General features: G+C 44.7%; 1 protein-coding gene across 3 annotated transcripts in view; it reads left to right on the top strand.

Annotated features, from left to right (window-relative positions):
• Positions 1 to 16,053, top strand: part of LOC139536039 (SLIT-ROBO Rho GTPase-activating protein 3-like) — a 72,972-nt gene extending 56,919 nt beyond the window's left edge. For all 3 annotated transcript variants that reach the window (XM_071336146.1, XM_071336144.1, XM_071336147.1), the window contains exons 17-21: positions 6,583 to 6,810; positions 8,622 to 8,876; positions 12,497 to 12,664; positions 12,912 to 13,209; positions 14,187 to 16,053. In XM_071336146.1, coding sequence (XP_071192247.1) covers positions 6,583 to 6,810; positions 8,622 to 8,876; positions 12,497 to 12,664; positions 12,912 to 13,209; positions 14,187 to 14,690 — 1,453 coding nt within the window. In that variant the 3' untranslated portion in view covers positions 14,691 to 16,053. The remainder of the gene's footprint in view (positions 1 to 6,582; positions 6,811 to 8,621; positions 8,877 to 12,496; positions 12,665 to 12,911; positions 13,210 to 14,186) is intronic.
• The last annotated feature ends 9,353 nt before the right edge of the window (positions 16,054 to 25,406 follow it).

Raw genomic sequence — 25,406 nt, 5'->3', positions numbered from 1 at the left:
TCACACTCAAAATTAAAGTGGAAAACCACACTACAGGCTGATCCAACTTTGATGTAATGTCCTTAAAACAAGTCAAAATGAGGCTCAGTAGTGTGTGTGGCCTCCACGTGCCTGTATGACCTCCCTACAACGCCTGGGCATGCTCCTGATGAGGTGGTGGATGGTCTCCTGAGGGATCTCCTCCCAGACCTGGACTAAAGCATCCGCCAACTCCTGGACAGTCTGTGGTGCAACGTGGCGTTGGTGGATGGAGCGAGACATGATGTCCCAGATGTGCTCAATTGGGTTCAGGTCTTGGGAACGGGCGGGCCAGTCCATAGCATCAATGCCTTCCTCTTGCAGGAACTGCTGACACACTCCAGCCACATGAGATCTAGCATTGTCTTGCATTAGGAGGAACCCAGGGCCAACCGCACCAGCATATGGTCTCACAAGGGGTCTGAGGATCTCATCTCGGTACCTAATGGCAGTCAGGCTACCTCTGGCGAGCACATGGAGGGCTGTGCGGCCCCCCCAAAGAAATGCCACCCCACACCATGACTGACCCACCGCCAAACCGGTCATGCTGGAGAATGTTGCAGGCAGCAGAACGTTCTCCACGGCGTCTCCAGACTCTGTCACGTCTGTCACATGTGCTCAGTGTGAACCTGCTTTCATCTGTGAAGAGCACAGGGCGCCAGTGGCGAATTTGCCAATCTTGGTGTTCTCTGGCAAATGCCAAACGTCCTGCACGGTGTTGTGCTGTAAGCACAACCCCTACCTGTGGACGTCGGGCCCTCATACCACCCTCATGGAGTCTGTTTCTGACCGTTTGAGCAGGCACATGCACATTTGTGGCCTGCTGGAGGTCATTTTGCAGGGCTCTGGCAGTGCTCCTCCTGCTCCTCGTGCTCCTCCTTGCACAAAGGCGGAGGTAGCTGTCCTGCTGCTGGGTTGTTGCACTCCTACGGCCTCCTGCACGTCTCCTGATGTACTGGCCTGTCTCCTGGTAGCGCCTCCATGCTCTGGACACTACGCTGACAGACACAGCAAACCTTCTTGCCACAGCTCGCATTGATGTGCCATCCTGGATGAGCTGCACTACCTAAGCCACTTGTGTGGGTTGTAGACTCCGTCTCATGCTACCACTAGAGTGAAAGCACCGCCAGCATTCAAAAGTGACCAAAACATCAGCCAGGAAGCATAGGAACTGAGAAGTGGTCTGTGGTCACCACCTGCAGAACCACTCCTTTATTGGGGGTGTCTTGCTAATTGCCTATAATTTCCACCTGTTGTCTATTCCATTTGCACAACAGCATGTGAAATTTATTGTCAATCAGTGTTGCTTCCTAAGTGGACAGTTTGATTTCACAGAAGTGTGATTGACTTGGAGTTACATTGTGTTGTTTAAGTGTTCCCTTTATTTTTTTTAGCAGTGTATTTTACCTTTATTTAACCAGGTAGGCTAGTTGAGAACAAGTTCTCATTTACAACTGTGACCTGGCCAAGATAAAGCAAAGCAGTGCAACACAAACAACAACACAGAGTTGCACATGGAATAAACAAACATACAGTCAATAATACAATATAAAAAGTCTATATACAATATGTGCAAATGAGGTAAGATAAGGGAGGTAAGGCAATAAATACGCCATAGTGGCGAAATAATTACAATATAGCAATTAAACACTGGAGTGATAGATGTGCAGAAGATGAGTGTACAAGTACAGATACTGGGGTGCAAAGAAGCAAAATAAATAAAATAGATAACAGTATGGGGATGAGGTAGTTGGATGGGCTAATTACAGGTGGGCTATGTACAGGTGCAGTGATCTATGAGCTGCTTTGACAGCTGGTGCTTAAAGCTAGTAAGGGAGATGTGAGTCTCCAGCTTCAGTGATTTTTGCAGTTCGTTCCAGTCATTGGCAGCAGAGAACTGGAAGGAAAGGCGGCCAAAGGAGGAGTTGGCTTTGGGGGTGACCAGTGAAATATACCTGCTGGAGCGCGTGCTACGGGTGGATGCTGCTATGGTGACCAGTGAGCTGAGATAAGGTGGTGCTTTACCTAGCAAAGACTTATAGATGACCTGGTGCTAGTGGGTTTGGTGATGAAAATGAAGCGAGGGCTACCCAACGAAATCATACAGGTTACAATGGTGGGTAGTATATGGGGCTTTGGTGGCAAAACGGATGGCACTGTGATAGGCTACATCCAGTTTGCTGAGTAGAGTGTTGGAGGCTATTTTGTAAATTACATCGCCGAAGTCAAGGATCGGTAGGATAGTCAGTTTTACGAGAGTATGTTTGGCAGCATGAGTGAAGGATGCTTTGTTGCGAAATAGGAAGCTGATTCTAGATTTAATTTTGGATTGGAGATGTTTAATGTGAGTTTGGAAGGAGAGTTTACAGTCTAACCAGACACCTAGGTATTTGTAGTTGTCCACATATTCTAAGTCAGAACTGTACAGAGTGGTGATGCTGGGTGTGCAGGCAGGTGTGGGCAGCGATCTGTTGAAGAGCATGCAATTAGTTTTACTTGCATTTAAGAGCAGTAGGAGGCCACGGAAGGTTAGTTAACACAGTGTCCAAAGAAAGGCCCGGAATATACAGAATGGTGTCGTCTGCGTTGGATCAGAGAATCACCAGCAGCAAGAGCGATATCATTGATGTATACAGAGAAAAGAGTCAGCCCGAGGATGGAACCCTGTGGTACCCCCATAGAGACTGCCAGAGGTCCGGACAACAGGCCCTCCAATTTGACACACTGAACTCTATCTGAGAAGTAGTTGGTGAACCAGGCGAGGCAGTCATTTGAGAAACCAAGGCTGTTGAGTCTGCCGATAAGAATGTTGATTGACAGAGTCGAAAGCCTTGGCCAGGTCGATGAATACAGCTGGTCGAATCCCACCGTACCTGATCTGTTTGTTAACTTGGACTTTACAGTGTCCCAGAGCTTTTTGGAGTTTGTGCTACAGGATGCAAATTTCTGTTTGAAAAAGATAGCCTTTGCTTTCCTAACTGCCTGTGTATATTGGTTCCTAACATCCCTGAAAAGTTGCATATCGCGGGGGCTATTCGATGCTAATGCAGTACGCCACAGGATGTTTTTGTCAGGTCTGGAGTAAACCAGGGGCTATATCTGTTCCTGGTTCAAATTCTTTTGAATGGGGCATGCTTATTTAAGATTGTGAGGAAAGCACTTTTAAAGAATAACCAGGCATCCTCTACTGACGGAATGAGGTCAATATCCTTCCAGGATACCCGGGCCAGGTCGATTAGAAAGGCCTGCTCTCTGAAGTGTTTTAGGGAGCGTTTGACAGTGATGAGGGGTGGTCGTTTGACCGCAGACACCTAGCGGATGCAGGCAATGAGGCATTGATCGCTGAGATCCTGGTTGAAGACAGCAGAGGTGTATTTGGAAGGCAGGTTGGTTAGGATGATATCTATGAGGGTGCCCGTGTTTACGGATTTGGGGTTGTACCTGGTAGGTTCATTGATATTGAGGGCATCAAGCTTAGATTGTAGGATGGCCGGGGTGTTAAGGTGGTCCCAATTTAGGTCACCTAACAGCACGAGCTCTGAAGAAATATCAAATCAAATTAAATCAAATCAAATTAATTTATATAGCCCTTCGTACATCAGCTGATATCTCAAAGTGCTGTACAGAAACCCAGCCTAAAACCCCAAACAGCAAGCAATGCAGGTGTAGAAGCACGGTGGCTAGGAAAAACTCCCTAGAAAGGCCAAAACCTAGGAAGAAACCTAGAGTGGAACCAGGGGGGTGGCCAGTCCTCTTCTGGCTGTGCCGGGTGGAGATTATAACAGAACATGGCCAAGATGTTCAAATGTTCATAAATGACCAGCATGGTCAAATAATAATATGGTGGCAATTAATTCACATATGGGTTCCAGGGCACAGCTGGGTGCAGATGGTGGTCTATAGCAAGCGGCAACTGTGAGAGACTTGTTTCTGGAAAGGTGGATTTTTAGAAGTAGGAGCTCAAATTGTTTGGGCACAGACAAGGATAGTAAGACAGAGCTTTGCAGGCTATCTCTGCAGTAGATTGCAACTCCGCCCCCTTTGGCAGTTCTATCTGGTCGGAAAATGTTATATTAGGGATGGAAATTTCAGGGTTTTTGGTGGTCTTCCTAAGCCAGGATTCAGACACAGCTAGGACATCCGGGTTGGCAGAGTGTGCTAAACTTAGGGAGGAGGCTTCTAATGTTAACATGCATGAAACCAAGGCTTTTACGGTTACAGAAGTCAACAAATGAAAGCGCCTGGGGAATGGGAGTGGAGCTAGGCACTGCATTGCCTGGATTAACCTCTGCATCACCAGAGGAACAGGGGAGGAGTAGGATAAGGGTACGGCTAATGGCTATAAGAACTGGTCGTCTAGTACGTTCCGGAAAAGAGAGTAAAAGGAGAAGGTTTCTGGGAATAGGTTCAAGGCATAATGTACAGACAAAGTTATGGTAGGATATGAATACAGTGGAGGTAAACCTATGCACTAAGTGACGATGAGAGAGAAATTGTTTCTTGAAACATAATTTAAACCAGGTGAGGTCACCGCATGTGTGGGAGGTGGAATTAAAGGGTTAACTAAGCTATATTGAGCAGGGCTAGAGGCTCTACAGTGAAATAAGGCAATAATTACTTACCAAAACAGCAATGGACAAGGCATTTTGACATTAGGGAGAGGCATGTGTAGCCGAGTAATCATAGGGGTCTAGTGAGTGGCTCGGGCCGGCGACACGGCGATTCAGGCAGCTAGTGGGCCGGGGCAAGCAGTAGGACCTTAAAGGGACGTCGCGACGGAAGAAAGTCTGTTGTAGCCCCCTCGTGCTGTTACGTCTGCAGACCAGTCGTCGTGAATCAGCAGAGCTTCGTGTGGTAAAGAGGGTCTAGGCCAATTGGTAGAAAAGGTATAGTAGCCAAAGAATTTGTCCGATTTAAGCTAACAGTCCGATATGCTCTAGACAGCTAGCGGGCCGCGGCTAGTAGGCTAGCAGATGGGCATTCAGGGGACGTTGCGACGGAGGAACTTGTTGATAAACCCCCCTCGGGCGAATTACGTCGGTAGTCCAGTCGTGAAGGGTCGGTGGGGGTCCAGGTCAATTAGCAAAATAGGTATTTTAGCCAAAGGAGTGGCTGATGGACCTCTTCGACTACCCGGGAGAAGGGCCTAGCAAGGCTAGCTCCAGGCTAATTGGTTCTTGCTTCGGGACAGAGACGTTAGCCAGGAGTGGCCACTCGAATAGCAGCTAGCTAGCTGCGATGATCCAGGTGAAAAGGTTCGGAGCTTGCGGTAGGAATCCGGAGATATGGAGAAGAAAAATAAGTCTGATTTGCTCATCGGAAAATGGATGACCATCTAAGTGCCTTGACAACGTGGGGGAAACATCTCCATGGTTGCAGCTATCTCTGAAGATGGTCTGGTAAGACGTAGGCCATTACTTGGATCCTACAACGCTACACACCTCATTGTGTTTCGCAATGAAATTGAGCAGACCGGCATGTCAAGGTGAATGTCATTGCGTGGGACAATGTCAGGTTCCACCATGCAGAGTTGATTCGGGTCCATCACCGATTAGTGACCCTAAACCTGCCCCCATACTCTCCTTTCCTCAACCCTATTGAGGAAAGATGGAAGGTGGACGATCTCCATCCCCATCCCCATCAGCGTGACACCCTCCTTCTGGCCATGGATGAGGCATGCGACGACATCAATGCAGACCAATGTCAAGCTTGGATTCGCCATGCCAAAGGGTTTTTCCCATGGTGTATGAATAATGAGGATATTCACTGTGATGTTGATATTCAATTTATATTGAAATGCTCAAGACAGGCTTGATGCAAATTAATGGGTACTAAATGTTTTATTTTCATTCATTTAAATTGTTTCATTTAATTTCTTACATTTGATTACAGACACCTACAGTATGTTGCAATTATATATGAAAAATACAAAAAACATTTGCACTAATGAATGACTGTAGAGGACGTCTGGATAGATGTTATTTTGTTGGGTAATACATGTAATTTAGATGTTTATATTACAAACACACATTTCACTGTTCCCCAGGCGCCGAAGATGTGGATATTGATTAAGGCAGCCCTCCGCACCTCTCAGATTCCGAGGGGTTGGGTTAAATGTGGAAGACACATTTCAGTTGAATGCATTCAGTTGTACAACTGACTAGGTATCCACTTTCCCCTTATATTTCTGTAGCTCTCAAAATCCATATATAGTAGACAAACAAGTACAAAATCTCTAGGTTTACCAAACGGTTAAGTGATTAACCGTTAAGCGCAGTTGGGTTAAGTGATGGTCAAATGTATTTAAACAAATGAGAAGAGAATCATATGAACAGTAATGTGAGCGTTGCATTGTGAAAGGCAGTGACTTTATATGAAAGGTATTTCTAGATGAAACAGAGATCAGGTTTGGTGAAAAAGTTACTGTGTGATTTTGTGTGTTGTACCTAGTCAAATGAAAATGTGCATAAAGAAAAAAATCTGCCTTTTGAGTTTTGAACTAAAAGTTGTGAAATTGTACCAAAGTGATAAAAGAAAACTGTAATTCCCCATGTTTCTCTCCAGTCTATCCCAGTACAGTGATGAGAACATGATGGATCCCTATAACCTGGCTACCTGCTTCGGCCCGACTCTGATGCCCATACCTGATGGACACGATCCTGTGGCATGTCAGACACACGTTAATGAGGTCATCAAGACCATCATCATCCACAACGAGGTCATCTTCCCGAGCCACCGTGAGCTGGATGGACCGGTCTATGAGAAGTGCATGGCTGGAGGAGAGGAGTACTGGTTAGTGATGTTATAGTATACTGGGCCTTGGTTCTGCTTGGATGGGAGAGAAGATGGAGATTAACCAATGTAGAGAAGGGGGTTAGAGGACTGGATCCAGTTCTGTGTTTCAAATGACTTCTCCCTCTTGTTGGGCTAGTTTAGTCCAAAGCACTATACTATGTCCTTCTTTATAATCTGAATCTATCAATCAATGTATGTATCTATCTCCAATATACACTGCTCAAAAAAATAAAGGGAACACTTAAACAACACAATGTAACTCCAAGTCAATCACACTTCTGTGAAATCAAACTGTCCACTTAGGAAGCAACACTGATTGACAATAAATTTCACATGCTGTTGTGCAAATGGAATAGACAAAAGGTGGAAATTATAGGCAATTAGCAAGACACCCCCAAAAAAGGAGTGATTCTGCAGGTGGTGACCACAGACAACTTCTCAGTTCCTATGCTTCCTGGCTGATGTTTTGGTCACTTTTGAATGCTGGCGGTGCTCTCACTCTAGTGGTAGCATGAGACGGAGTCTACAACCCACAGAAGTGGGTCAGGTAGTGCAGTTCATCCAGGATGGCACATCAATGCGAGCTGTGGCAAAAAGGTTTGCTGTGTCTGTCAGCGTAGTGTCCAGAGCATGGAGGCGCTACCAGGAGACAGGCCAGTACATCAGGAGACGTGGAGGAGGCCGTAGGAGGGCAACAACCCAGCAGCAGGACCGCTACCTCCGCCTTTGTGCAAGGAGGTGCACTGCCAGAGCCCTGCAAAATGACCTCCAGCTGGCCACAAATGTGCATGTGTCTGCTCAAACGGTCAGAAACAGACTCCATGAGGGTGGTATGAGGGCCCGACGTCCACAGGTGGGGGTTGTGCTTACAGCCCAGCACCGTGCAGGACGTTTGGCATTTGCCAGAGAACACCAAGATTGGCAAATTCGCCACTGGCGCCCTGTGCTCTTCACAGATGAAAGCAGGTTCACACTGAGCACATGAGCACATGTGACAGACGTGACAGAGTCTGGAGACGCCGTGGAGAACGTTCTGCTGCCTGCAACATCCTCCAGCATGACCGGTTTGGCGGTGGGTCAGTCATGGTGTGGAGTGGCATTTCTTTGTGGGGCCGCACAGCCCTCCATGTGCTCGCCAGAGGTAGCCTGACTGCCATTAGGTACCGAGATGAGATCCTCAGACCCCTTGTGAGACCATATGCTGACACATGCACATTTGTGGCCTGCTGGAGGTCATTTTGCAGGGCTCTGGCAGTGCACCTCCTTGCACAACGGCGGAGGTAGCGGTCCTGCTGCTGGGTTGTTGCCCTCCTACGGCCTCCTCCACGTCTCCTGATGTACTGGCCTGTCTCCTGGTAGCGCCTCCATGTTCTGGACACTACGCTGACAGACACAGCAAACCTTTTTGCCACAGCTCGCATTGATGTGCCATCCTGGATGAACTGCACTACCTGAGCCACTTGTGTGGGTTGTAGACTCCGTCTCATGCTACCACTAGAGTGAGAGCACCGCCAGCATTCAAAAGTGACCAAAACATCAGCCAGGAAGCATAGGAACTGAGAAGTTGTCTGTGGTCACCACCTGCAGAATCACTCCTTTTTTAGGGGTGTCTTGCTAATTGCCTATAATTTCCACCTTTTGTCTATTCCATTTGCACAACAGCATGTGAAATTTATTGTCAATCAGTGTTGCTTCCTAAGTGGACAGTTTGATTTCATAGAAGTGTGATTGACTTGGAGTTACATTGTGTTGTTTAAGTGTTCCCTTTATTTTTTTGAGCAGTGTATTATTGTCTCTACACCATTTAGTGACAGTCCCCAGAGTGGGCCAGGTGCCATTGATGAAGTGGACAACGGTACAGGACCTCACACCAGTGATGATGAACTGGAGCAGATTGAGGCCATCGCTAAGTATGACTATGTGGGGCGTACTCCCAGAGAGCTTTCCTTTAAGAAGGGGGCATCACTGCTGCTGTACCTGAGAGCCTCTGATGACTGGTGGGAGGGACGACACAACGGAGTGGACGGACTCATCCCACATCAGTACATTGTGGTTCAGGATATGTAAGTACAATATTTCTGTGTAACTGCTCAAATGCGACATGCCTGTGTTTAGGATAAGCACTTCTATTGTAATCGTCAGTAGACGAGAGACGGACTGTACACCCCGACCATGGGGCCTCCAGGTTATGTGAGTCCATGTCAATAACAGTGAATTGATATGTCAATAGTCAATAATAGTGAACTGTGCCCAAAGTGCATTAGTCTGATACTGTGTCAATGCATCAGTTGGTATACAGTAAACACCAGACAGTATGTTATTGTATCAATTATGCAGTTAGCATTTATAAGCACCAAGCACTTCAAAGCAAATAAATCCCCAATTAGTAATTAAATGAGATGTCCTCTCCTCAGTCTCCTGAATCAACACTTCCTCATGACAAGGATGGAACATTAAGGTCACTCTGTAACTGGTCGTATATCCTTCCGGAACCCTACCTGACAGCCAATCACCATCCATCACTGTGGAGATGGCAGAATTAAACCCTAATTAGGGAAAAGAGACAGGATGCGTCCCAAATTGCACCCTATACCCTTTATAGTTCACTACTTTTGTTTAGAGCTCGTGCACTAGTGCACTAGTCAAAAGTAGTGCACTATAAAGGGAATAGTGTGTAATTTGGGATGCAGGCACACTCATCTCCAACTGATCCTGGTGACCTAAACTAGGATATGCTTAACACCTCGGCCTTCCTACAATCTAAGCTAGATGCCCTCAATCTGATACAAATTATCATGGAACCTACCAGGTACAACCCGAAATCTGTAAACACGGGCACCCTCATAGATATCATCCTAACCAACCTGCCCTTTAAATACACCTCTGCCTGCGTCTGGAATGGGTCTGCAGTTAAACGACCACCCCTCATAACTGTCAAACGCTCCCTAAAACACTTCAGCGAGCAGGCCTTTCTAATCGACCTGGCCCGGGTATCCTGGAAGTTTATTGACCTCATTCCGTCAGTAGAGGATGCCTGGTTATTCTTTAAAAGTGCTTCCCTCACCATCTTAAATAAGCATGCCCCATTCAGAAAACGTTAGAACTAAGAACAGATATAGCCCTTGGTTCACTCCAGACCTGACTGCCCTTGACCAGCACAAAAACATCCTGTGGCGTACTGCATTAGCATCGTATAGCCCCCGCGATATGCAACTTTTCAGAGAGGTTAGGAACAAATATACACAGGCAGTTAGGAAAGCAAAGCCTAGCTTTTTCAAACAGAAATGTGCATCCTGTAGCACAAACTCCCAAAAGTTCTGGGACACTGTAAAGTCAATAAAGAATAAGAGCACCTCCTCCCAGCTGTCCACTGCACTGAGGCTAGGAAACACTGTCACCACTGATAAATCTACGATAATCGAGAATTTCAATGAGCATTTTTCTACGGCTGGCCATGCTTTCCACCTGGCTACCCCTGCCCTGGTCACAGCAACTTGCCCAAGCCTCCCCCATTTCTCCTTCACCCAAATCCAGTGAGCTGATGTTCTGAAAGAGCTGCAAAATCTGGACCCCTACAAATCAGCTGGGCTAGACAATCTGGACCCTCTTTCTAAAATTATCCGCCGCAATTGTTGCAACCCCTATTACTAGCCTGTTCAACCTCTCTTTCGTATGGTCTGAGATCCCTAAAGATTGGAAAGCTGCCGCGGTCATCTCCCTCTTCAAAGGGGAGACACTCTAGACCCAAACTGTTAAAGACCTATATCTATCCTACCCTGCCTTTTATAAAGTCTTCGAAAGAAAAGTTAACAAACAGATCACCAACCATTTCGAATCCCACCGTACCTTCTCCGCTATGCAATCTGGTTTCCGAGATGGTCATGGTTGCACCTCAGCCACGCTCAAGGTCCTAAACGATATCATAACCGCCATCGATTAGAGACAGTACTGTGCAGCTGTATTCATCGACCTGGCCAAGGCTTTCGACTCTGTCAGTCACCGCATTCTTATTGGCAGACTCAACAGCCTTGGTTTCCCAAATGACTGCCTCGCCTGGTTCACCAACTACTTCTCAGATAGAGTTCAGTGTGTCAAATCGGAGGGCGTGTGGTCCGGACCTCTGGCAGTCTCTGTGGGGGTGTCACAGGGTTCATTACTCGGGCCGACTCTTTTCTCTGTATATATCAGTGATGTCGCTCTTGCTGCTGGTGATTCTCTGATCCAACGCAGACGACACCATTCTGTATATTTCAGGCCCTTCTTTGGACACTGTGTTAACTAACCTCCAGACAAGCTTCAATGCCATACAACACTCCTTCCGTGGCCTCCAACTGCTCTTAAATGCAAGTAAAACTAAATTGCGTGCTCTTCAACCGATCGCTGCCCGCACCCACCCGCCCGTCTAGCATCACCACTCTGGACGGTTCTGACTTAGAATATGTGGACAACTACAAATACCTAGGTGTCTGGTTAGACTGTAAACTCTCCTTCCAGACTCACATTAAGCATCTCCAATTCAACATTAAATCTAGAATCGGCTTCCGATTTCGCAACAAAGCATCCTTCACTCATGCTGCCAAAGATACCCTCGTAAAACTGACTATCCTACCGATCCTTGACTTCAGCGATGTCATTTACAAAATAGGATGTAGTCTATCACAGTGCCATCCGTTTTGTCACCAAAGCCCCATATACTACCCACCACTGCAACCTGTATGCTCTCGTTGGCTGGCCCTCACTTCATATTCATCGCCAAACCCACTGGCTCCAGGTCATCTAAGTCTTTGCTAGGTAAAGCCCCACCTTATCTCAGCTCACTGGTCACCATAGCAGCACCCACCCGTAGCACGCGCTCCAGCAGGTATATTTCACTGGTCACCCCCAAAGCCAACTCCTCCTTTGGCCGCCTTTCCTTCCAGTTCTTTGCTGCAAATGATTGGAACGAATTGCAAAAATCACTGAAGCTGGAGACTGATATCTCCCTCACTAACTTTAAGCATCAGCTGTCAGAACAGCTTACCGATCATTGCACCTGTATATAGCCCATCTGTAAATAGCTCACCCAACTAACTCATCCCCATATTTATTTTTTTATTTTTTTGCACCCCAGTATCTCTATTTGCAGATTCATCTTCTGCACATTTATCACTCCAGTGTTTATTTGCTAAATTGTAATTATTTCGCCACTATGGCCTATTTATTGCCTTGCCTCCCTAATCTTACTACTTTTTCACACACTGTATATAGATTTTTCTATTGTGTTATTGACTGTATGTTTGTTTATCCCATGTGTAACTCTGTGTTTTTTGTGTTGCACTGCTTTGCTCTGTCTTGGCCAGGTCGCGGTTGAGAACTTGTTCTCAACTAGCCTACCTGGTTAAATAAAGGTGAAATAAATAAAAAATCAGGGGCCCGGGGAAACCAAGAAACCGGGGAATGAGTGCTGTACTTGTTAATAATAACTTGAAGAGGTCCAACATCTGGCAGCAGGTGATGAGTTAGATTTTGTTTCCGAAGGATTGTTTGTTGACATGATAATTTCGGATCATCTCTGGTGTAAGGGTATCCAGATGATTTGCAGTGACTCGTTAATGAAATTGTATAATTGTTTATGCATTTGGCCAGCATACAAAGAACTAATGAATAAACCCCCCGTCTGCTCTCTGTCTCTCCGTTAACTCAGGGACGATGCGTTCTCAGACAGGCTGAGTTGGAAGGCTGAGAGTGAGGCCAGTAGTGGACCCCACCAGGAGGACCGAGACCGATCCTCATCCAGGAACCATGACCGCAGCTCCCCCTGCGAACACAGACAACATACCCCTGAACACCACTATGGAGATGCTCTTGAAAGGTGGCTACACATTGACTTTGTGATGATTCATGCTCACAGTTCACAGAATCAGAAGAAATGCAGGTTAACACAGGTTTTCTAGACACATGCAGGATGAGATGTTTTCCTCCATGAAGATGCTACAAAATAATGGTTAATTTAATGTAGTTGTATTGAATGAGCTAGATTTTATTTCTGCACCATGCCTTCTCTCTGTCCTTGATGCTGTCTTGAGAGTCTGTCTGCTCTCTGTGTGGTGGCCTTTCAGGGTGAGGGTTCGTTCAGACGGTGCTGTTATCCCTCACCACAGGAGCACCGCCGACACCCAGAGCCCCACCCGAGGTATGGATACGCCCCCTAGGGTCATGCCACGCCCCTGCAGCCCTCACAAGATGGCTGTCAGCAGGGGCCGCATGGACAGTCCAGAGAAACGCCATCTCAGCACGTTCAGCAACACAGGAAGTATCAACCATCCAGATAGAAAGTGCTTCCGTGCTTCCGCCCTCAGACCCTCCCCCGGCTCCACCCGCCACGGTAGCCTTGGCGACCAGAAATCACTGGCAGAGGTGAGAGTCTATGAAGTAAAGAAATAACAAAACACACACCCGGCCTAATGGTGGGGTGCTGACTAACAGAAAATAAACTAACCAATTTAAAAAAGGTTGCACACTCATCTCTCGTTGCTTGTGGATTTATTTAACAAACGTTTTGGCAAAAGAGCAATTATCAGGGTATACAGAGGTGAGAATCTAATCACTGCAATAAAGACTTAACGATTATCAAAGCAATTGATTCAGTGGGTGAAGTCAGGCAAGACCAAACTTCCCTTGTTATTCTTAATATAACTATTTCCTGCCAGTCCAGCCATGCTTGGAGTTGTGCAGTAGAAGAATGAGGATATTCTCCTGTCTGTTGTTCAGAGAGATGGCGAGACAGGCAGACAGACAGAAAAGACCGACAGACAGAGGGAGAAATATTTCCAGTATAGTTTATGGATCCCAGCCAGTACTCAGAGGGACAAAGTCAGGCAGCAGTGGGAAGGACATCTGAGAGAGATGCCCACATTGCCCTCTGTCTCTCATCTCCTAATTACTGTTCAGTCTGTTAGCTGCTGCTAGCTCCACATTTAAATATGGCTCCCTTTGTGTGCTTCATTAGAGAGAGAATATTGGAACCATTTGTGAAGTGTTCATTTGTCCATTTGTCCCTGCTTTCAAGAAGAAACAGTTTGGTTTTTATTGGGAGGACTTGGTATGTCAGTATTTTGTTTGAGGATGAACAATAAGAGCAGATGTTTGAATGGGCCATTCTTTTTTCTATAGGTGTGTGTGTGTGTGTGTGTGTGTGTGTGTGTGTGTGTGTGTGTGTGTGTGTGTGTGTGTGTGTGTGTGTGTGTGTGTGTGTGTGTGTGTGTGTGTGTGTGTGTGTGTGTGTGTGTGTGTGTGTGTGTGTGTGAATTGTCATCATCTACTACCATGGACAGCCAAGATGGAGTGTGTTGCAGGATGGATTAATATCAGTGGTGAAACTGTGTTTATTACAGGACATAGAGAAGACCATGAACACCGCCCTGCATGAGCTGTCTGAGCTGGAGCGGCAGAACGTGGCCAAGCATGCCCCCGACGTGGTCCTGGACACCTTGGAGCCCCTGAAGCAGCAGCACCTCTCCTCCCGTGGGTCCAGACCCCCCTCTGAGCCCCCTGGCAGCCCCCTCCACACCAACACCATGGCCATCCGGGACCCTGACGCCGCCCTGCGCCGTAGCAGCAGTTCCTCGTCCTCCGAGACCATGAGCACCTTCAAACCGGCCCTGACTGCACGGAGGCCTAGCGCCCCCCTCAGGCCGCCTCCGGTCAGACCGCTCCGGCCTGCTCCCATCCACCTGGGACATGGCCAGGGACAGGGGCAGCACAGGTCTAGTAGTTCCAGCTCCTCAGGCCTGGGTAGTCCAGCATCTATCACCCCCACAGACAGGGTGTTCCCCAAGGCTCCGTCCCCGTCCCCCTCCACTTCCTCCTCGTCCTCAGACAAACAGGGTCACATGTAGCCTGGCTAAGCAGGCTGCTGCAGTCACAGAAAGAGCCCAGGAACTATTGAGACAACTGACTGAGCAGGCTGCAGCACACAGCCACAGGTCAGGATAGGTATACAGTAGTAAGAATGGAGTAAGCTGCAGCCATAGCCCTGTATAGGAGCTATAGTAGGAACTGACTGGACAGGGCACAATCTGATCACAGCCACAGCCCAAGAGATACAGTACAGAAGGAAGTGATTATGCAGAGCACCGACTGACTGCTCATAATCAGCATCTTCTTCATTTCCTTCTGGAAGTGACAACTGACACATTGAGACCTTGTCTCTGTGGGAACAATATCGACCATTAACTAGTAGGTGGTTGGATTCAACATGTAGGATGAAGGCTGATTAATTGGTTTATTGACAGCTGAACGTCCACCAGTATTAACTGTCTGCTTGTCAATTGAGATTATGAATCACTCAGAAGAAACATGAACTGTACTATGGTAATCATTATAAAGGATGTTTCTACTCCCTCCATGTGGCACAGAACAAACCTGATCAAAGGGATACACTGGATAACGCTTTGTTTACTGTTATAGCCATCTGTGGTTGTAGCCTGCTACTTTGTCTGAATAACAAACCATCTCAAACAGAAGTTTGGTGTTTTTGAGCTGGTAGTCTAAGACTAGCGCCTTCTTCGTCTGCAGATAGGACGACTTAATACAATCTCTTGATCTGTCTCTCTCTCGCTCTCTCTTTCTGTCTCACTCTCTCTATCTCTCTCTCTCTATCTCTCTTCCCCAGATTAGCCGTGGTACCTCAAGAAAAGAGCAAACACCTTGTCATGACTCGACCCAGTCTACTAAAGATGCACTGATCTGGTCTGGTCATTTTCTATGAGCCTGTACTAGTTGATCCTGCATACTGTGTGTGTGTGTGTGTGTATGTATATATGTATATATATATATATATTCATATTCATACAGTTACGTGTTTGAAGACATAGGAGAATCAATGTGTAACAGGGTTAGTTGTGCTGTTACATGTGGACTGGATCTCTTACTTGGTGAACTAGATTGGATTCTCATTTCAGGCCCATTGTGTGTAACCACAGTTTTCTTAAAGTCCTGCTTTGGAGTTATACAGTATGTAGATGGGCTTGCTTGGTGGTATGTGTTCCTGTATGTATTATATGAGGGATTATTATTCAGCAAAACACATGTTTAAAGTGTTATAGATATGTTTTGAGTGGAAAATAATATGCATAACGTTGAAAACTACCTGTATGTATGCATAACATGGTATGCTAGAAACAGGATATATATTATCATTAACCTTTGCCAAGGCAGTAACAGAACAAGATAATAAATGTGGGGAATCTGTATCCGAAATGCCCTTTTGGTACTCTTTTGTTGAAATTCTAACACACTGACACTTAGTGGTGAAATGTTGCATGTATATCTGTCTTAACAGAACAGCAGAGTCCAATTGGTAAATGGTTTTGTAGCTCCTCTTAGTGGTAAAGTTAGTAATTTGAGGCATTTGCATTGTCCCATGTCTCATTATCTGTCACAAGGTGGCGACTGTGTTACACTAAGATTTTATTCCAGCTAAATCGCAGAACAACTAAAAACCTGACGTGTCAGTACTTCCCACAAATCTAAAAGCATTGGATTGGTGGAGGTGTTGTCTAGTGGGAGTTTCCACCATATATCTTATACCAGTCATTTCCTAAATAATTTAAAATTTTTTCATCAAGCAGACACTCTTATCCAGAGTCAGTGAAGGGAAGTGAACAAGTGCACACTTTGAGAGGAAGAAGAGATAATTGGGACGTAGTCCTAATCTTACTGTAGATTCATCAACTTGAGAAATTGGTGTTGGACTATTATACCATAACAAATCATACACTTGAACAGCAATGTATTTCCTGAGTTTGAAAGCAAGTCAAATAATGTTTACATACTGTACGTAGGCTAGTGATGACATCATATCCTCTTTGGTTCACTTATTCCTGTCACGCCTGCTCCCGCTCTTCCCTCGAGCGCCAGGCTCCCTAGCATAATGCACTCCTGCCACCATCATTACGCACACCTGCCTTCCCCCGTCACACGCATCAGAGATTATTGGACTCACCTGGACTCAATCACCTCTGTCATTACCTCCCCTATATCTGTCTGTTCCCCCGCTCTGCTCCCCGCTTCAGCATTGATTTTCTTATGTCCTTGTATACCTGTGTGCTGATGCTGTTCCTGTCTTGTTCCATGTCTTTTCCGATGAAATGTGAGACACCCCGTACCTGCTTCTCATCTCCGGGAACGGTCCTTACAATTCCAGATCATTTCTCCCTATGAAGTGGTCGAAGCAGGCACGTTAAAGTGGATGACTTTCCATGTGGAGGTCAATGCCCTTAAAGTGCTGACAATATCTAAATGTATCTACCAACTACTCAGACATTCAAAGAACCCAATTAAAAGGGCTTAACATGAAGTTGGGGGATGAAAGGAAACCATTTTGGAGATTGTTACACACTCTGAAATTAAATACCCCATATTTCCATACTAATTTACCATATAAAAGCAAACCGAGGCATTTAATTTGTCCTTCAGCGTCCTGATCAAAGTAATAATGTGGTTGTGCTTTTGGGCTTTTGTCTTGTTCCTCTTCTTGTGCTGCGCTATGGTTCCTCGCACCACTCAAAGGGAGTCTGGCCTGGTGTAATCACTTTATGTATGGTCACAGAGATGATTGTGAGGAACCAATCAGATTATGTCCTGGCCAGAGGAAAGGCCAGTGTGTGTGACAGCTGTAAGGCGCAGGCCATCCACCCAGAGAGACTAAGACCGAGCCGTCACCCAGGTAGTATAGAACCAGGCTGTTCCAACAGGCTGTGTGTGGCTCTTACAGTTCAAAGGACTTAGCTAATTGATGAGGGGGTATGATAGGTCAAGGCACAATCGATATGCCAAGTGCAACGTCGAGGCTTTGGGTCTAAGCCACGTACTGTTTAAGTGTTGTGTTCTCAAGCATGTCTTGTGATCCGGCCCACTGTTAACCCGTTAGTCACGTTGTAACACTGACATGGCATCAGTGATTAAGGTCTTTCTTTGAAAATAGAATTTCTCACATGCTTTTTGGCATTTACTAGGTTCTTAGAATTAGAAATGTTGCCATGGAAATTACAGCCAGAGCAAGAAAGGAAATCTCTACTACAGTTATGGGGAGGTCAGATGGGGTTGGGAAAGGTCAGGGGAGAGGGGAGGAGGACAGGACAGAGAAGAGGTGGGGTGTATAAAGAACAGAGTAGTAGAGTTAGGATGAGGCTCATCCCATACGACAAATAGTGAACGTCATCTATGCAAAGTTGTTTTTGTTCCCCACTTCTATCATTCTGATCCTTTTATTGTTGTTTTTCTAACTTCATTTGAGTCCAGAAAACGAAAACAATCACATGCATCTGATCAGTGAAATCTCCCATAACCTGGCATCAGATTAACGTTTCTTGAAACTGAGATCCGCATTTGGTGAAACAGCGCCACTGTTCACCCCAGGCGCATTTGTTATTGTTTTTGTTCTGTTAATGAAACGGGGCAGAGGAGCATCCTGCATCATGGTAAAAAAGAAATCATAGAACATACTCTGCTGTTTTATTGTGCAATGTTCTCCTAGGGAAAAAAACGGTGTTGGTTGTTTGAAAAAAACATATTTGTTCTTGTAATATTGCAAATGTACGTGGCAATTTCACCACTACAGATTACAGCTTTCATTTAATTGAATTCAATCTGCCTGAGGCACTCTAGGGGGAGACAGTGGTCCAGACCTATCTCTAACACGGTCATCTAAACTAAGCGAACACAGACACAGGCTCATATGCTGACACTCGCCTCTATTTGCCTGCATGTATTAATAGGTTAATGAACAGATTGTAACAGATTGTCATCATTCCTCCAGATAGGAATGCTCTCTGCCTCCTCCTCCTGAAGAGGAACTGATTATTAAGATCCAAACTGTAGAGTTGGAGGAAACAATAGACACAATGTTTGACTACAATTCAATTGTTGTGGATTTTCCATACTGCTCTTTAGAAGTGTGTTTGATTTGCACAGCAGTGTGTGGAGGGAGATAACATCAGACCTGGGTTTCACATTTGTTATTTTATTTAACATTTATTTAACTAGGCAAGTCAGTTAAGAACACATTCTTATTTACAATGACGGCCTAGGAACAGTGGGTTAACTGCCTTGTTCAGGAGCAGAACAACAGATTTGTACCTTGTCAGCTCAGGGGTTTGATATAGCAACCTTTTGGTTACTGGCCCAATGCTCTAACCACTAGGCTACCTACAGCCAAATACTTCAACAATCATTTCAAATGCTTTATCTTTTTTTATTTGTTTTATTTCACCTTTATTTAACCAGGTAGGCCAGTTGTAAATTCACATTTACAACTACGACCTGGCCAAGATAAAGCAAAGCAGTGTGACAAAAACAACAACACAGAGTTACACATGGAATAAACAAACGTACAGTCAATAACACAATAGAACATCTGTATACTGTGTGTGGTAAAGGCAATAAATAGGCCATAGTGGCAAAGTAATTACAATTTAGCAATTAACGCTGGAGTGATATATGTGCAGATGTGGATGTGCAAGTAGAAATACTGGTGTGCAAAAGAGTAGAAAAAACAAATATGGGGATGAGGTAGGTAGTTGGTTGGATGGGCTATTTACAGATGGGCTGTGTACAGCTGCAGCGATCGGTAAGCTGCTCTGCCAGCCGATGCTTGAAGTTAGTGAGGAGATATAAGTCTTCAACTTCAGTGATTTTTGCATTTCGTTCCAGTCATTGGCAGCAGAGAACTGGAAGGAAAGCCGGCCAAAGGAGGTGTTGGCTTTGGGGATGATCAGTGAAATATACCTGCTGGAGCGCGTGCTACTGGTGGGTGTTGCTATGGACTTGTCTGGCTTAATAAACAAATAGAAAAGTCCCCAAACTGCAAACCCCGCCCATTTGGCACTTCAGGCAGACACAAGCGAATGCTCACAGTATTTAAAATAATTTTCAAGTATTTCTGCCCAGGTCTGGTTGACACTCAATTTAGGAATCACTAATACTGTTGCCTGTGCCCGATTACTTCCCAGCCAGGTTGTGTGGTGGCAGGTCACGCCATGGGATTTAAGATTTCTAAGTAAAGTGTAAACTAAAATGCTTCCATCTGGACACTGCTTTGCAAATCCAACATACACACTTCTGAAGGTTTGGTGCAGGAAAATAACCTTGAATGTCTTGAATCCCATGCCACTTTAAATGATAATAAAGAGATTCATCATGTTCTTTCTTGGTTTGAAACAGTCCTAGAGGGATGGGGGCTTGAAATCGATTTTGCAACCATGTTTTGACAACACATGGTGGACATAACCATGTGAATGACTGCTAGAGACAGAGCTGCCATTTTTCATATTTTAAGTGGATAAAAGTTCCACGGATTACTTCTCGATGGACGACTCCATATTTCTTCTCAGATTGTTTTAGTGAATATCAAACCTCTGATGTGTTTAATTGAATTGTGGTCCCGTCCCCGTGAGCTACTCATGTTGTTCTACTGTTTTCAAAGCACAAAGATCAGTAGATGTTTGATAGATATTGAGAATTCTATTTTTCTTGTTTCAGCAGAACCACAAGATGTCATATTTTGTTCCCATCTACAACATTCTTCTCTAGAAAGTTAATATTCTATTTGATGATAGACCCAAGCACTAGGGGACAAACCTCAGGACATTATTAGCAGCACACTGTGAAAAGCCAGTTACGGCTTTACGATCTTCTGTGGATTGTAGTTGGGGGGGAAAAGCAGCGATACATCACATTCTCTGCCCCTTCTAAAGCTCCAGTATTTTCACCCTTTCACATCTTGATAAGGTTTGTCCTCTGTGCCCTCCCTACTACACGGTCCTAGGGCTGTTTGGCTCCAGGGGCCTCGCTGTTTGCTAATATGAGTTAGTACTGTCTTCATCTTCCTTCTCCTCTTCCTCTTTTCCTCTTCTTCCTCATCTCCCCCTCTTCCTATCTTTCTCTTCCTCCTCTTTCATCCCTCCACTTCCTCCTCCACTTATTAGAAAGGTCAACACATGGCACTTTTACATGTAATTAATTGATAAGGACCTTATTAACGCAGGTCTGGCAGGCAGCAGTAAACGTCAAACTTCTTCATGCAGTATTGACTTATTACACTGAATTAATATGACCATTAGATCTGAGAGTTGTCAGGACTCAGGAGTATTCCACCACACCCGCAATAACATCTGCTAAATATGTGTATGTGACCAATATAATTTGATTTGATTTGTGGGTTTTTCACTACCATGAGACTAATTGGAAACCAGAATTTCAACTTTTTAATAAAAAGTCTGGCCTTGGAACAACATGTTAGGCAAGCTGTTATGGGATGCTGCGTTAAGGTTCAGGCCCATTAACCCCTGTCTATGTGCATGCTGTCGTGCGTTACCCCCTTGATATCCACTCACAGGCTGTCGTGCTCTCTCTCTCTCCTTCATGCTCAATTTCTCTCTCTGTCCTTCATGCTCAATTTCTCTCTCTGTCCTTCATGCTCAATTTCTCTCTCTCTCTCTCCTTCATGCTCAATTTCTCTCTCTCTCTCTACTTCATGCTCAATTTCTCTCTCTCTCCTTCATGCTCAATTTCTCTCTCTCTCTCTCTCTCTCTCCTTCATGCTCAATTTCTCTCTCTGTCCTTCATGCTCAATAAAAAAAAAACATACAGTGGAGTACATGTGCAGGTTGATTGGTCTGTCAGACACTGTCCCTCAACTTATGGCAGGCAGCAATGTTGTGCGCTGCCAACCCACAGCTCTCTGCGTCCTCCCCCAACAGGACTCTCTTATCAGAGAGGTCTTTGAACCTTGAATAAGAGTTTCAAATTTGGGGAAATGACACTCTCTAATTGTTTTATATTTTTGACATTTTGTCAGGAAATGCAGCTCCGTCTCAGGTTCTGCTATTGTGCAGTGGTTGCACAGCCTTTCCTCTACAGGGAGACAGGTTTTCCTCTGTCTACCCTTCTCAATGGCAAGGCTGTGCTCACTGAGCCTGTACTTTGTCAAGGTTTTTCTAAGGTTTGGATCAGTAACCATGGTCAAATATTTAGCCACGGTGTACTGTCGATTTAGGGCCAGATAGCACTGCATTTTGCTTTGTGTTTGTGCTTGTGTTTCCCAATAAGCAATATAGTTTTGTTTTGACTGTGTTGTAATTTGGTTTATCCTGATTGAATGGATGTTCTGGTCCTGAGGCTTCAGTGTGTTAGTAGAACAGGTTTGTGAACTCAGCCCAGGACCAGCTGGATGAGGGGACTCTTTTCTTTGCTCAGCTCTTGGCATTGCGGGGCTTGGTAGTGATATGAGAGGGGGTCACTGTATTTTAGATGTTTCCTAAATTTTTATTATTAGTGGATATTTGCCTAATTCTGCCCTGCATGCATTGTTTGTAGTTTTCCTCTGGACATGTAGGATAATCTTACAGAACTCTGCATGCAGGGTTTCAATGGGGTGTTTGTCCCATTTGATGAAATCTTGTTTTGCAAGTGGACCCCACACCTCGCTGCCATAAAGTGCAATTGGTTCAATGACATATTAAATTAGTTTTAGCCAGATTTTAATAGGTATTTCAATTTGAATTTGCTTTTTAATGGCGTAGAATGCCCTACGTGCTTTCTCTCTCAGTTCATTCACTGCCTCATTAAGGTGTCCAGTGGAGCTTATTTTTAAACCTAAGTAATTGTAGTGTGTGCAGTACTCTATATATTTTGTACCAATTGTGAACTTTGGTCTAATTCCCTGAGATCTGGATCTTCTCTGGAAAATCATTATTTTAGTCTTTTTGGGGTTTACTGCCAGGGCCCAGGTCTGGCAGTACTGCTCTAGCAGGTCCAGGCTCTGCTGTAGGCCATGTGCTGTGGGTGACAGCAGGCATAGGTCATCTGCGAAGAGTAGGCATTTAACCTCTGAATTGTGGAGACTAACACCAGGGGCTGAGGATTTTTCTAGAATAGTGGCCAATTCATTGGGGGGGCTCAGATTACAACCCTGACGAAGGCCCCGCCCCTGGTTAAAGAATTCTGTTCTTTTCTTGCCAATTTTAATGCTGCACGTATTGTCAGTATACATTGATTTAATTATGTCATATAGTTTACCCCCTACACCACTTTCAATAACTTTGTAGAACAGTCCTGTATGCCAAATAGAATCAAATGCTTTTTGGAAGTCGATAAAGCAAGCGTTTATTTTGGTGGACATGTTTATCTATCAGGGTGTGTAGGGTGTAAATATGATCAGTTGTGCGATGTTTTGGTATAAATCCAATTTGGCTTTTACTCAAGACATTGTGCTTATTAAGGAAGTTTAGAACTCTTACATTTATAATACTACAAAAAACCTTCCCCAGGTTACTGTTCACACAAATGCCTCTGTAATTGTTAGGGTCAGATTTGTCTCCGTTTTTAAAGATTGGGGTTATGAGTCCTTGATTCCAGATGTCAGGGAAATAACCTACACTCAGGATCAAATTAAACAGTTTTAACATAGCCAATTTAAATTTTGCACTAGTGAGTTTGAGCATCTCGTTTAGGATGCCATCAGGTCTGCATGCTTTTTTAAATTTGAGAGCCTGAAGTTTCTTATAGAGCTCCTGGTCAGTAATTGGGGAGCTATAAAGGAGTAATTGTCCTTTATAGCTTTTTCTAATCCATTCAACTTCTCATGAATTTGGCGTTGTTCTGAGTTTGTGTCAATTTGAACGGTGTTGTAGAGTGTTTTAAAATGGGTTGTCCATATGTCACCATTTTGTATCGCTAATTCCTCTTGTTTAGATTTTTTTAGTTTTTTCCAATGTTGCCAGAAGTTGTTTGTGTTTATGGACTCTTCAATTAGTGTCAGCTGCTTGCTGTTGTACTGTGCTTTTTTGGTTCTGAGTGTATGTTTATAGAGTTTTAAAGTCTCACAGTAATGAAGGCGTAATTCACCATTATTTGGGTCTCTGTGCTTTTTGTTGGATAGTGTTCTAAGTTTTTTCCTTATAATTTTACAATCTGCATCAAACCAGTTGTCATCTGTGATCTTTTTTGTTTTGTTTTTTATCAATTTCAATTGTGCTTCTTTTGCCGTTTGCCTGAATATATAGTTGAGGTTTTATACTGCTAGATTGATGCCTTCTTTACTGCGAGTGAATGTGGTATCCAGAAAGTTATCTAAGAGTGTTTGGATATTTTGGTTACAGGTTGCTTTCTGGTATTCTTCTGTGCTGTTTTGGGCCCATCTGTATGAATTTCTGATGTTGTACAGCTTGTGAATGTCTGGTTGTTTCCATGTCTGTTCTTTTGAGGAACAACTTAATTTGGCTGTGATCAGACAGAGGTGTTAGTGGCTTGAGAGTGAATGAGCTGAGAGAGAAGGGGTCAATGTCTGTGATCATATAGTCTACTGTACTGTGGCCAAGAGGTGAGCAGTAGGTGAATCTCCCCAAAGAGTCCCCCGTAACCTACCATTGACAAAGTACAGACCCAGGCTTCTACAGAGCTGCAACAGATCCCTTCCGTTTTTGTTGACGGTGCTGTCACTGTTGTTTCTATGGGGGAGATTATGACAGTTAGAAACAGTATGGCCTGAAATAAAGCTGTGTGCTCGTTAGATCAGGTAGTGTTCCTGTGCGCGCATTTGTGTCCCCACAGATGAGCACATTTCCCTGGGCCTGGAAATGGCACGTCTCTTCCTCAAGGGTGGGGAAGATGTCCTCTGAGTAATATGGGGATTCTGAGGGGGGATATATATTGCGAAAAGGAACACATCTTTTTTCTGATCTCTCTCTCTCCTTCATGCTCTCTCTCTCTCTCTCCTTCATGCTCAATTTCTCTCTCTCTCGCTCTCGCTCTCTTTCTCGCTCTCCTTCATGCTCTCTCTCTCTCTCTCCTTCATGCTCAATTTCTCTCTCTCTCCTTCATGCTCAATTTCTGTCTCTCCATGCTCAATTTCTCTCTCTCTCTCCTTAACGATAGTCATTTCTGTGAATAATGAATCTCTTGGTGAGGAATATTTATCACAGTAAAGGAGAAAGTGCATCTCTGTTTCTACCTCCCCTGTCAGGCAGTGACCACATACACGCTCCTCTTTGGGTAGCCATGTCTTTTTATGTCTGCCGGTTTCTATTGCCAATCGTTGGTCACTCAGCCTGTACTTGGTAAGGATCTGTCTCTGCTTCGTATCTCTAACAGAGTAGAGATAATCAGCCAATTCATATTCTCTGTTTAGCGTCAGATAGCAATTTAGTCGGCTTTGGGATTCTGTTTCGTTTTTCCAATGTTGTATATATGAGTCCTTTGATTGGTTCATGATTTTGTTTATTGGAAACGAGAGGGCTCGTTTCTGAGCTCAGCTCTTGGGTTTGAAGTGCTTTAAAATGCAGACTTGAATTTGGATTTGAATTTAGATGTAGCCAAAATGTTTATGATATTTTCTGTATTTTCATTATTACTGGAAAGCGGCCCAATTCTGCCCTACATGCATTAGTTGGTGTATTTCTCTCTCATGCTCTCTCTCTCTCTCTCTCTCTCTCTCTCTCTCTCTCTCTCTCTCTCTCTCTCTCTCTCTCTCTCTCTCTCTCATGCTCTCTCATTCTCTCTCTCTCATGCTCTCTCATTCTCTCTCTCTCATGCTCTCTCATGCTCTCTCTCTC

The sequence above is a fragment of the Salvelinus alpinus genome, chromosome 12, assembly GCF_045679555.1.
Source record: "Salvelinus alpinus chromosome 12, SLU_Salpinus.1, whole genome shotgun sequence".
In the NCBI taxonomy this organism is placed as follows: Eukaryota; Metazoa; Chordata; class Actinopteri; order Salmoniformes; family Salmonidae; genus Salvelinus; species Salvelinus alpinus.
The sequence above is the reverse complement of the archived record's forward strand: the minus strand, read 5'-3'. Positions and strand labels throughout refer to the sequence as shown.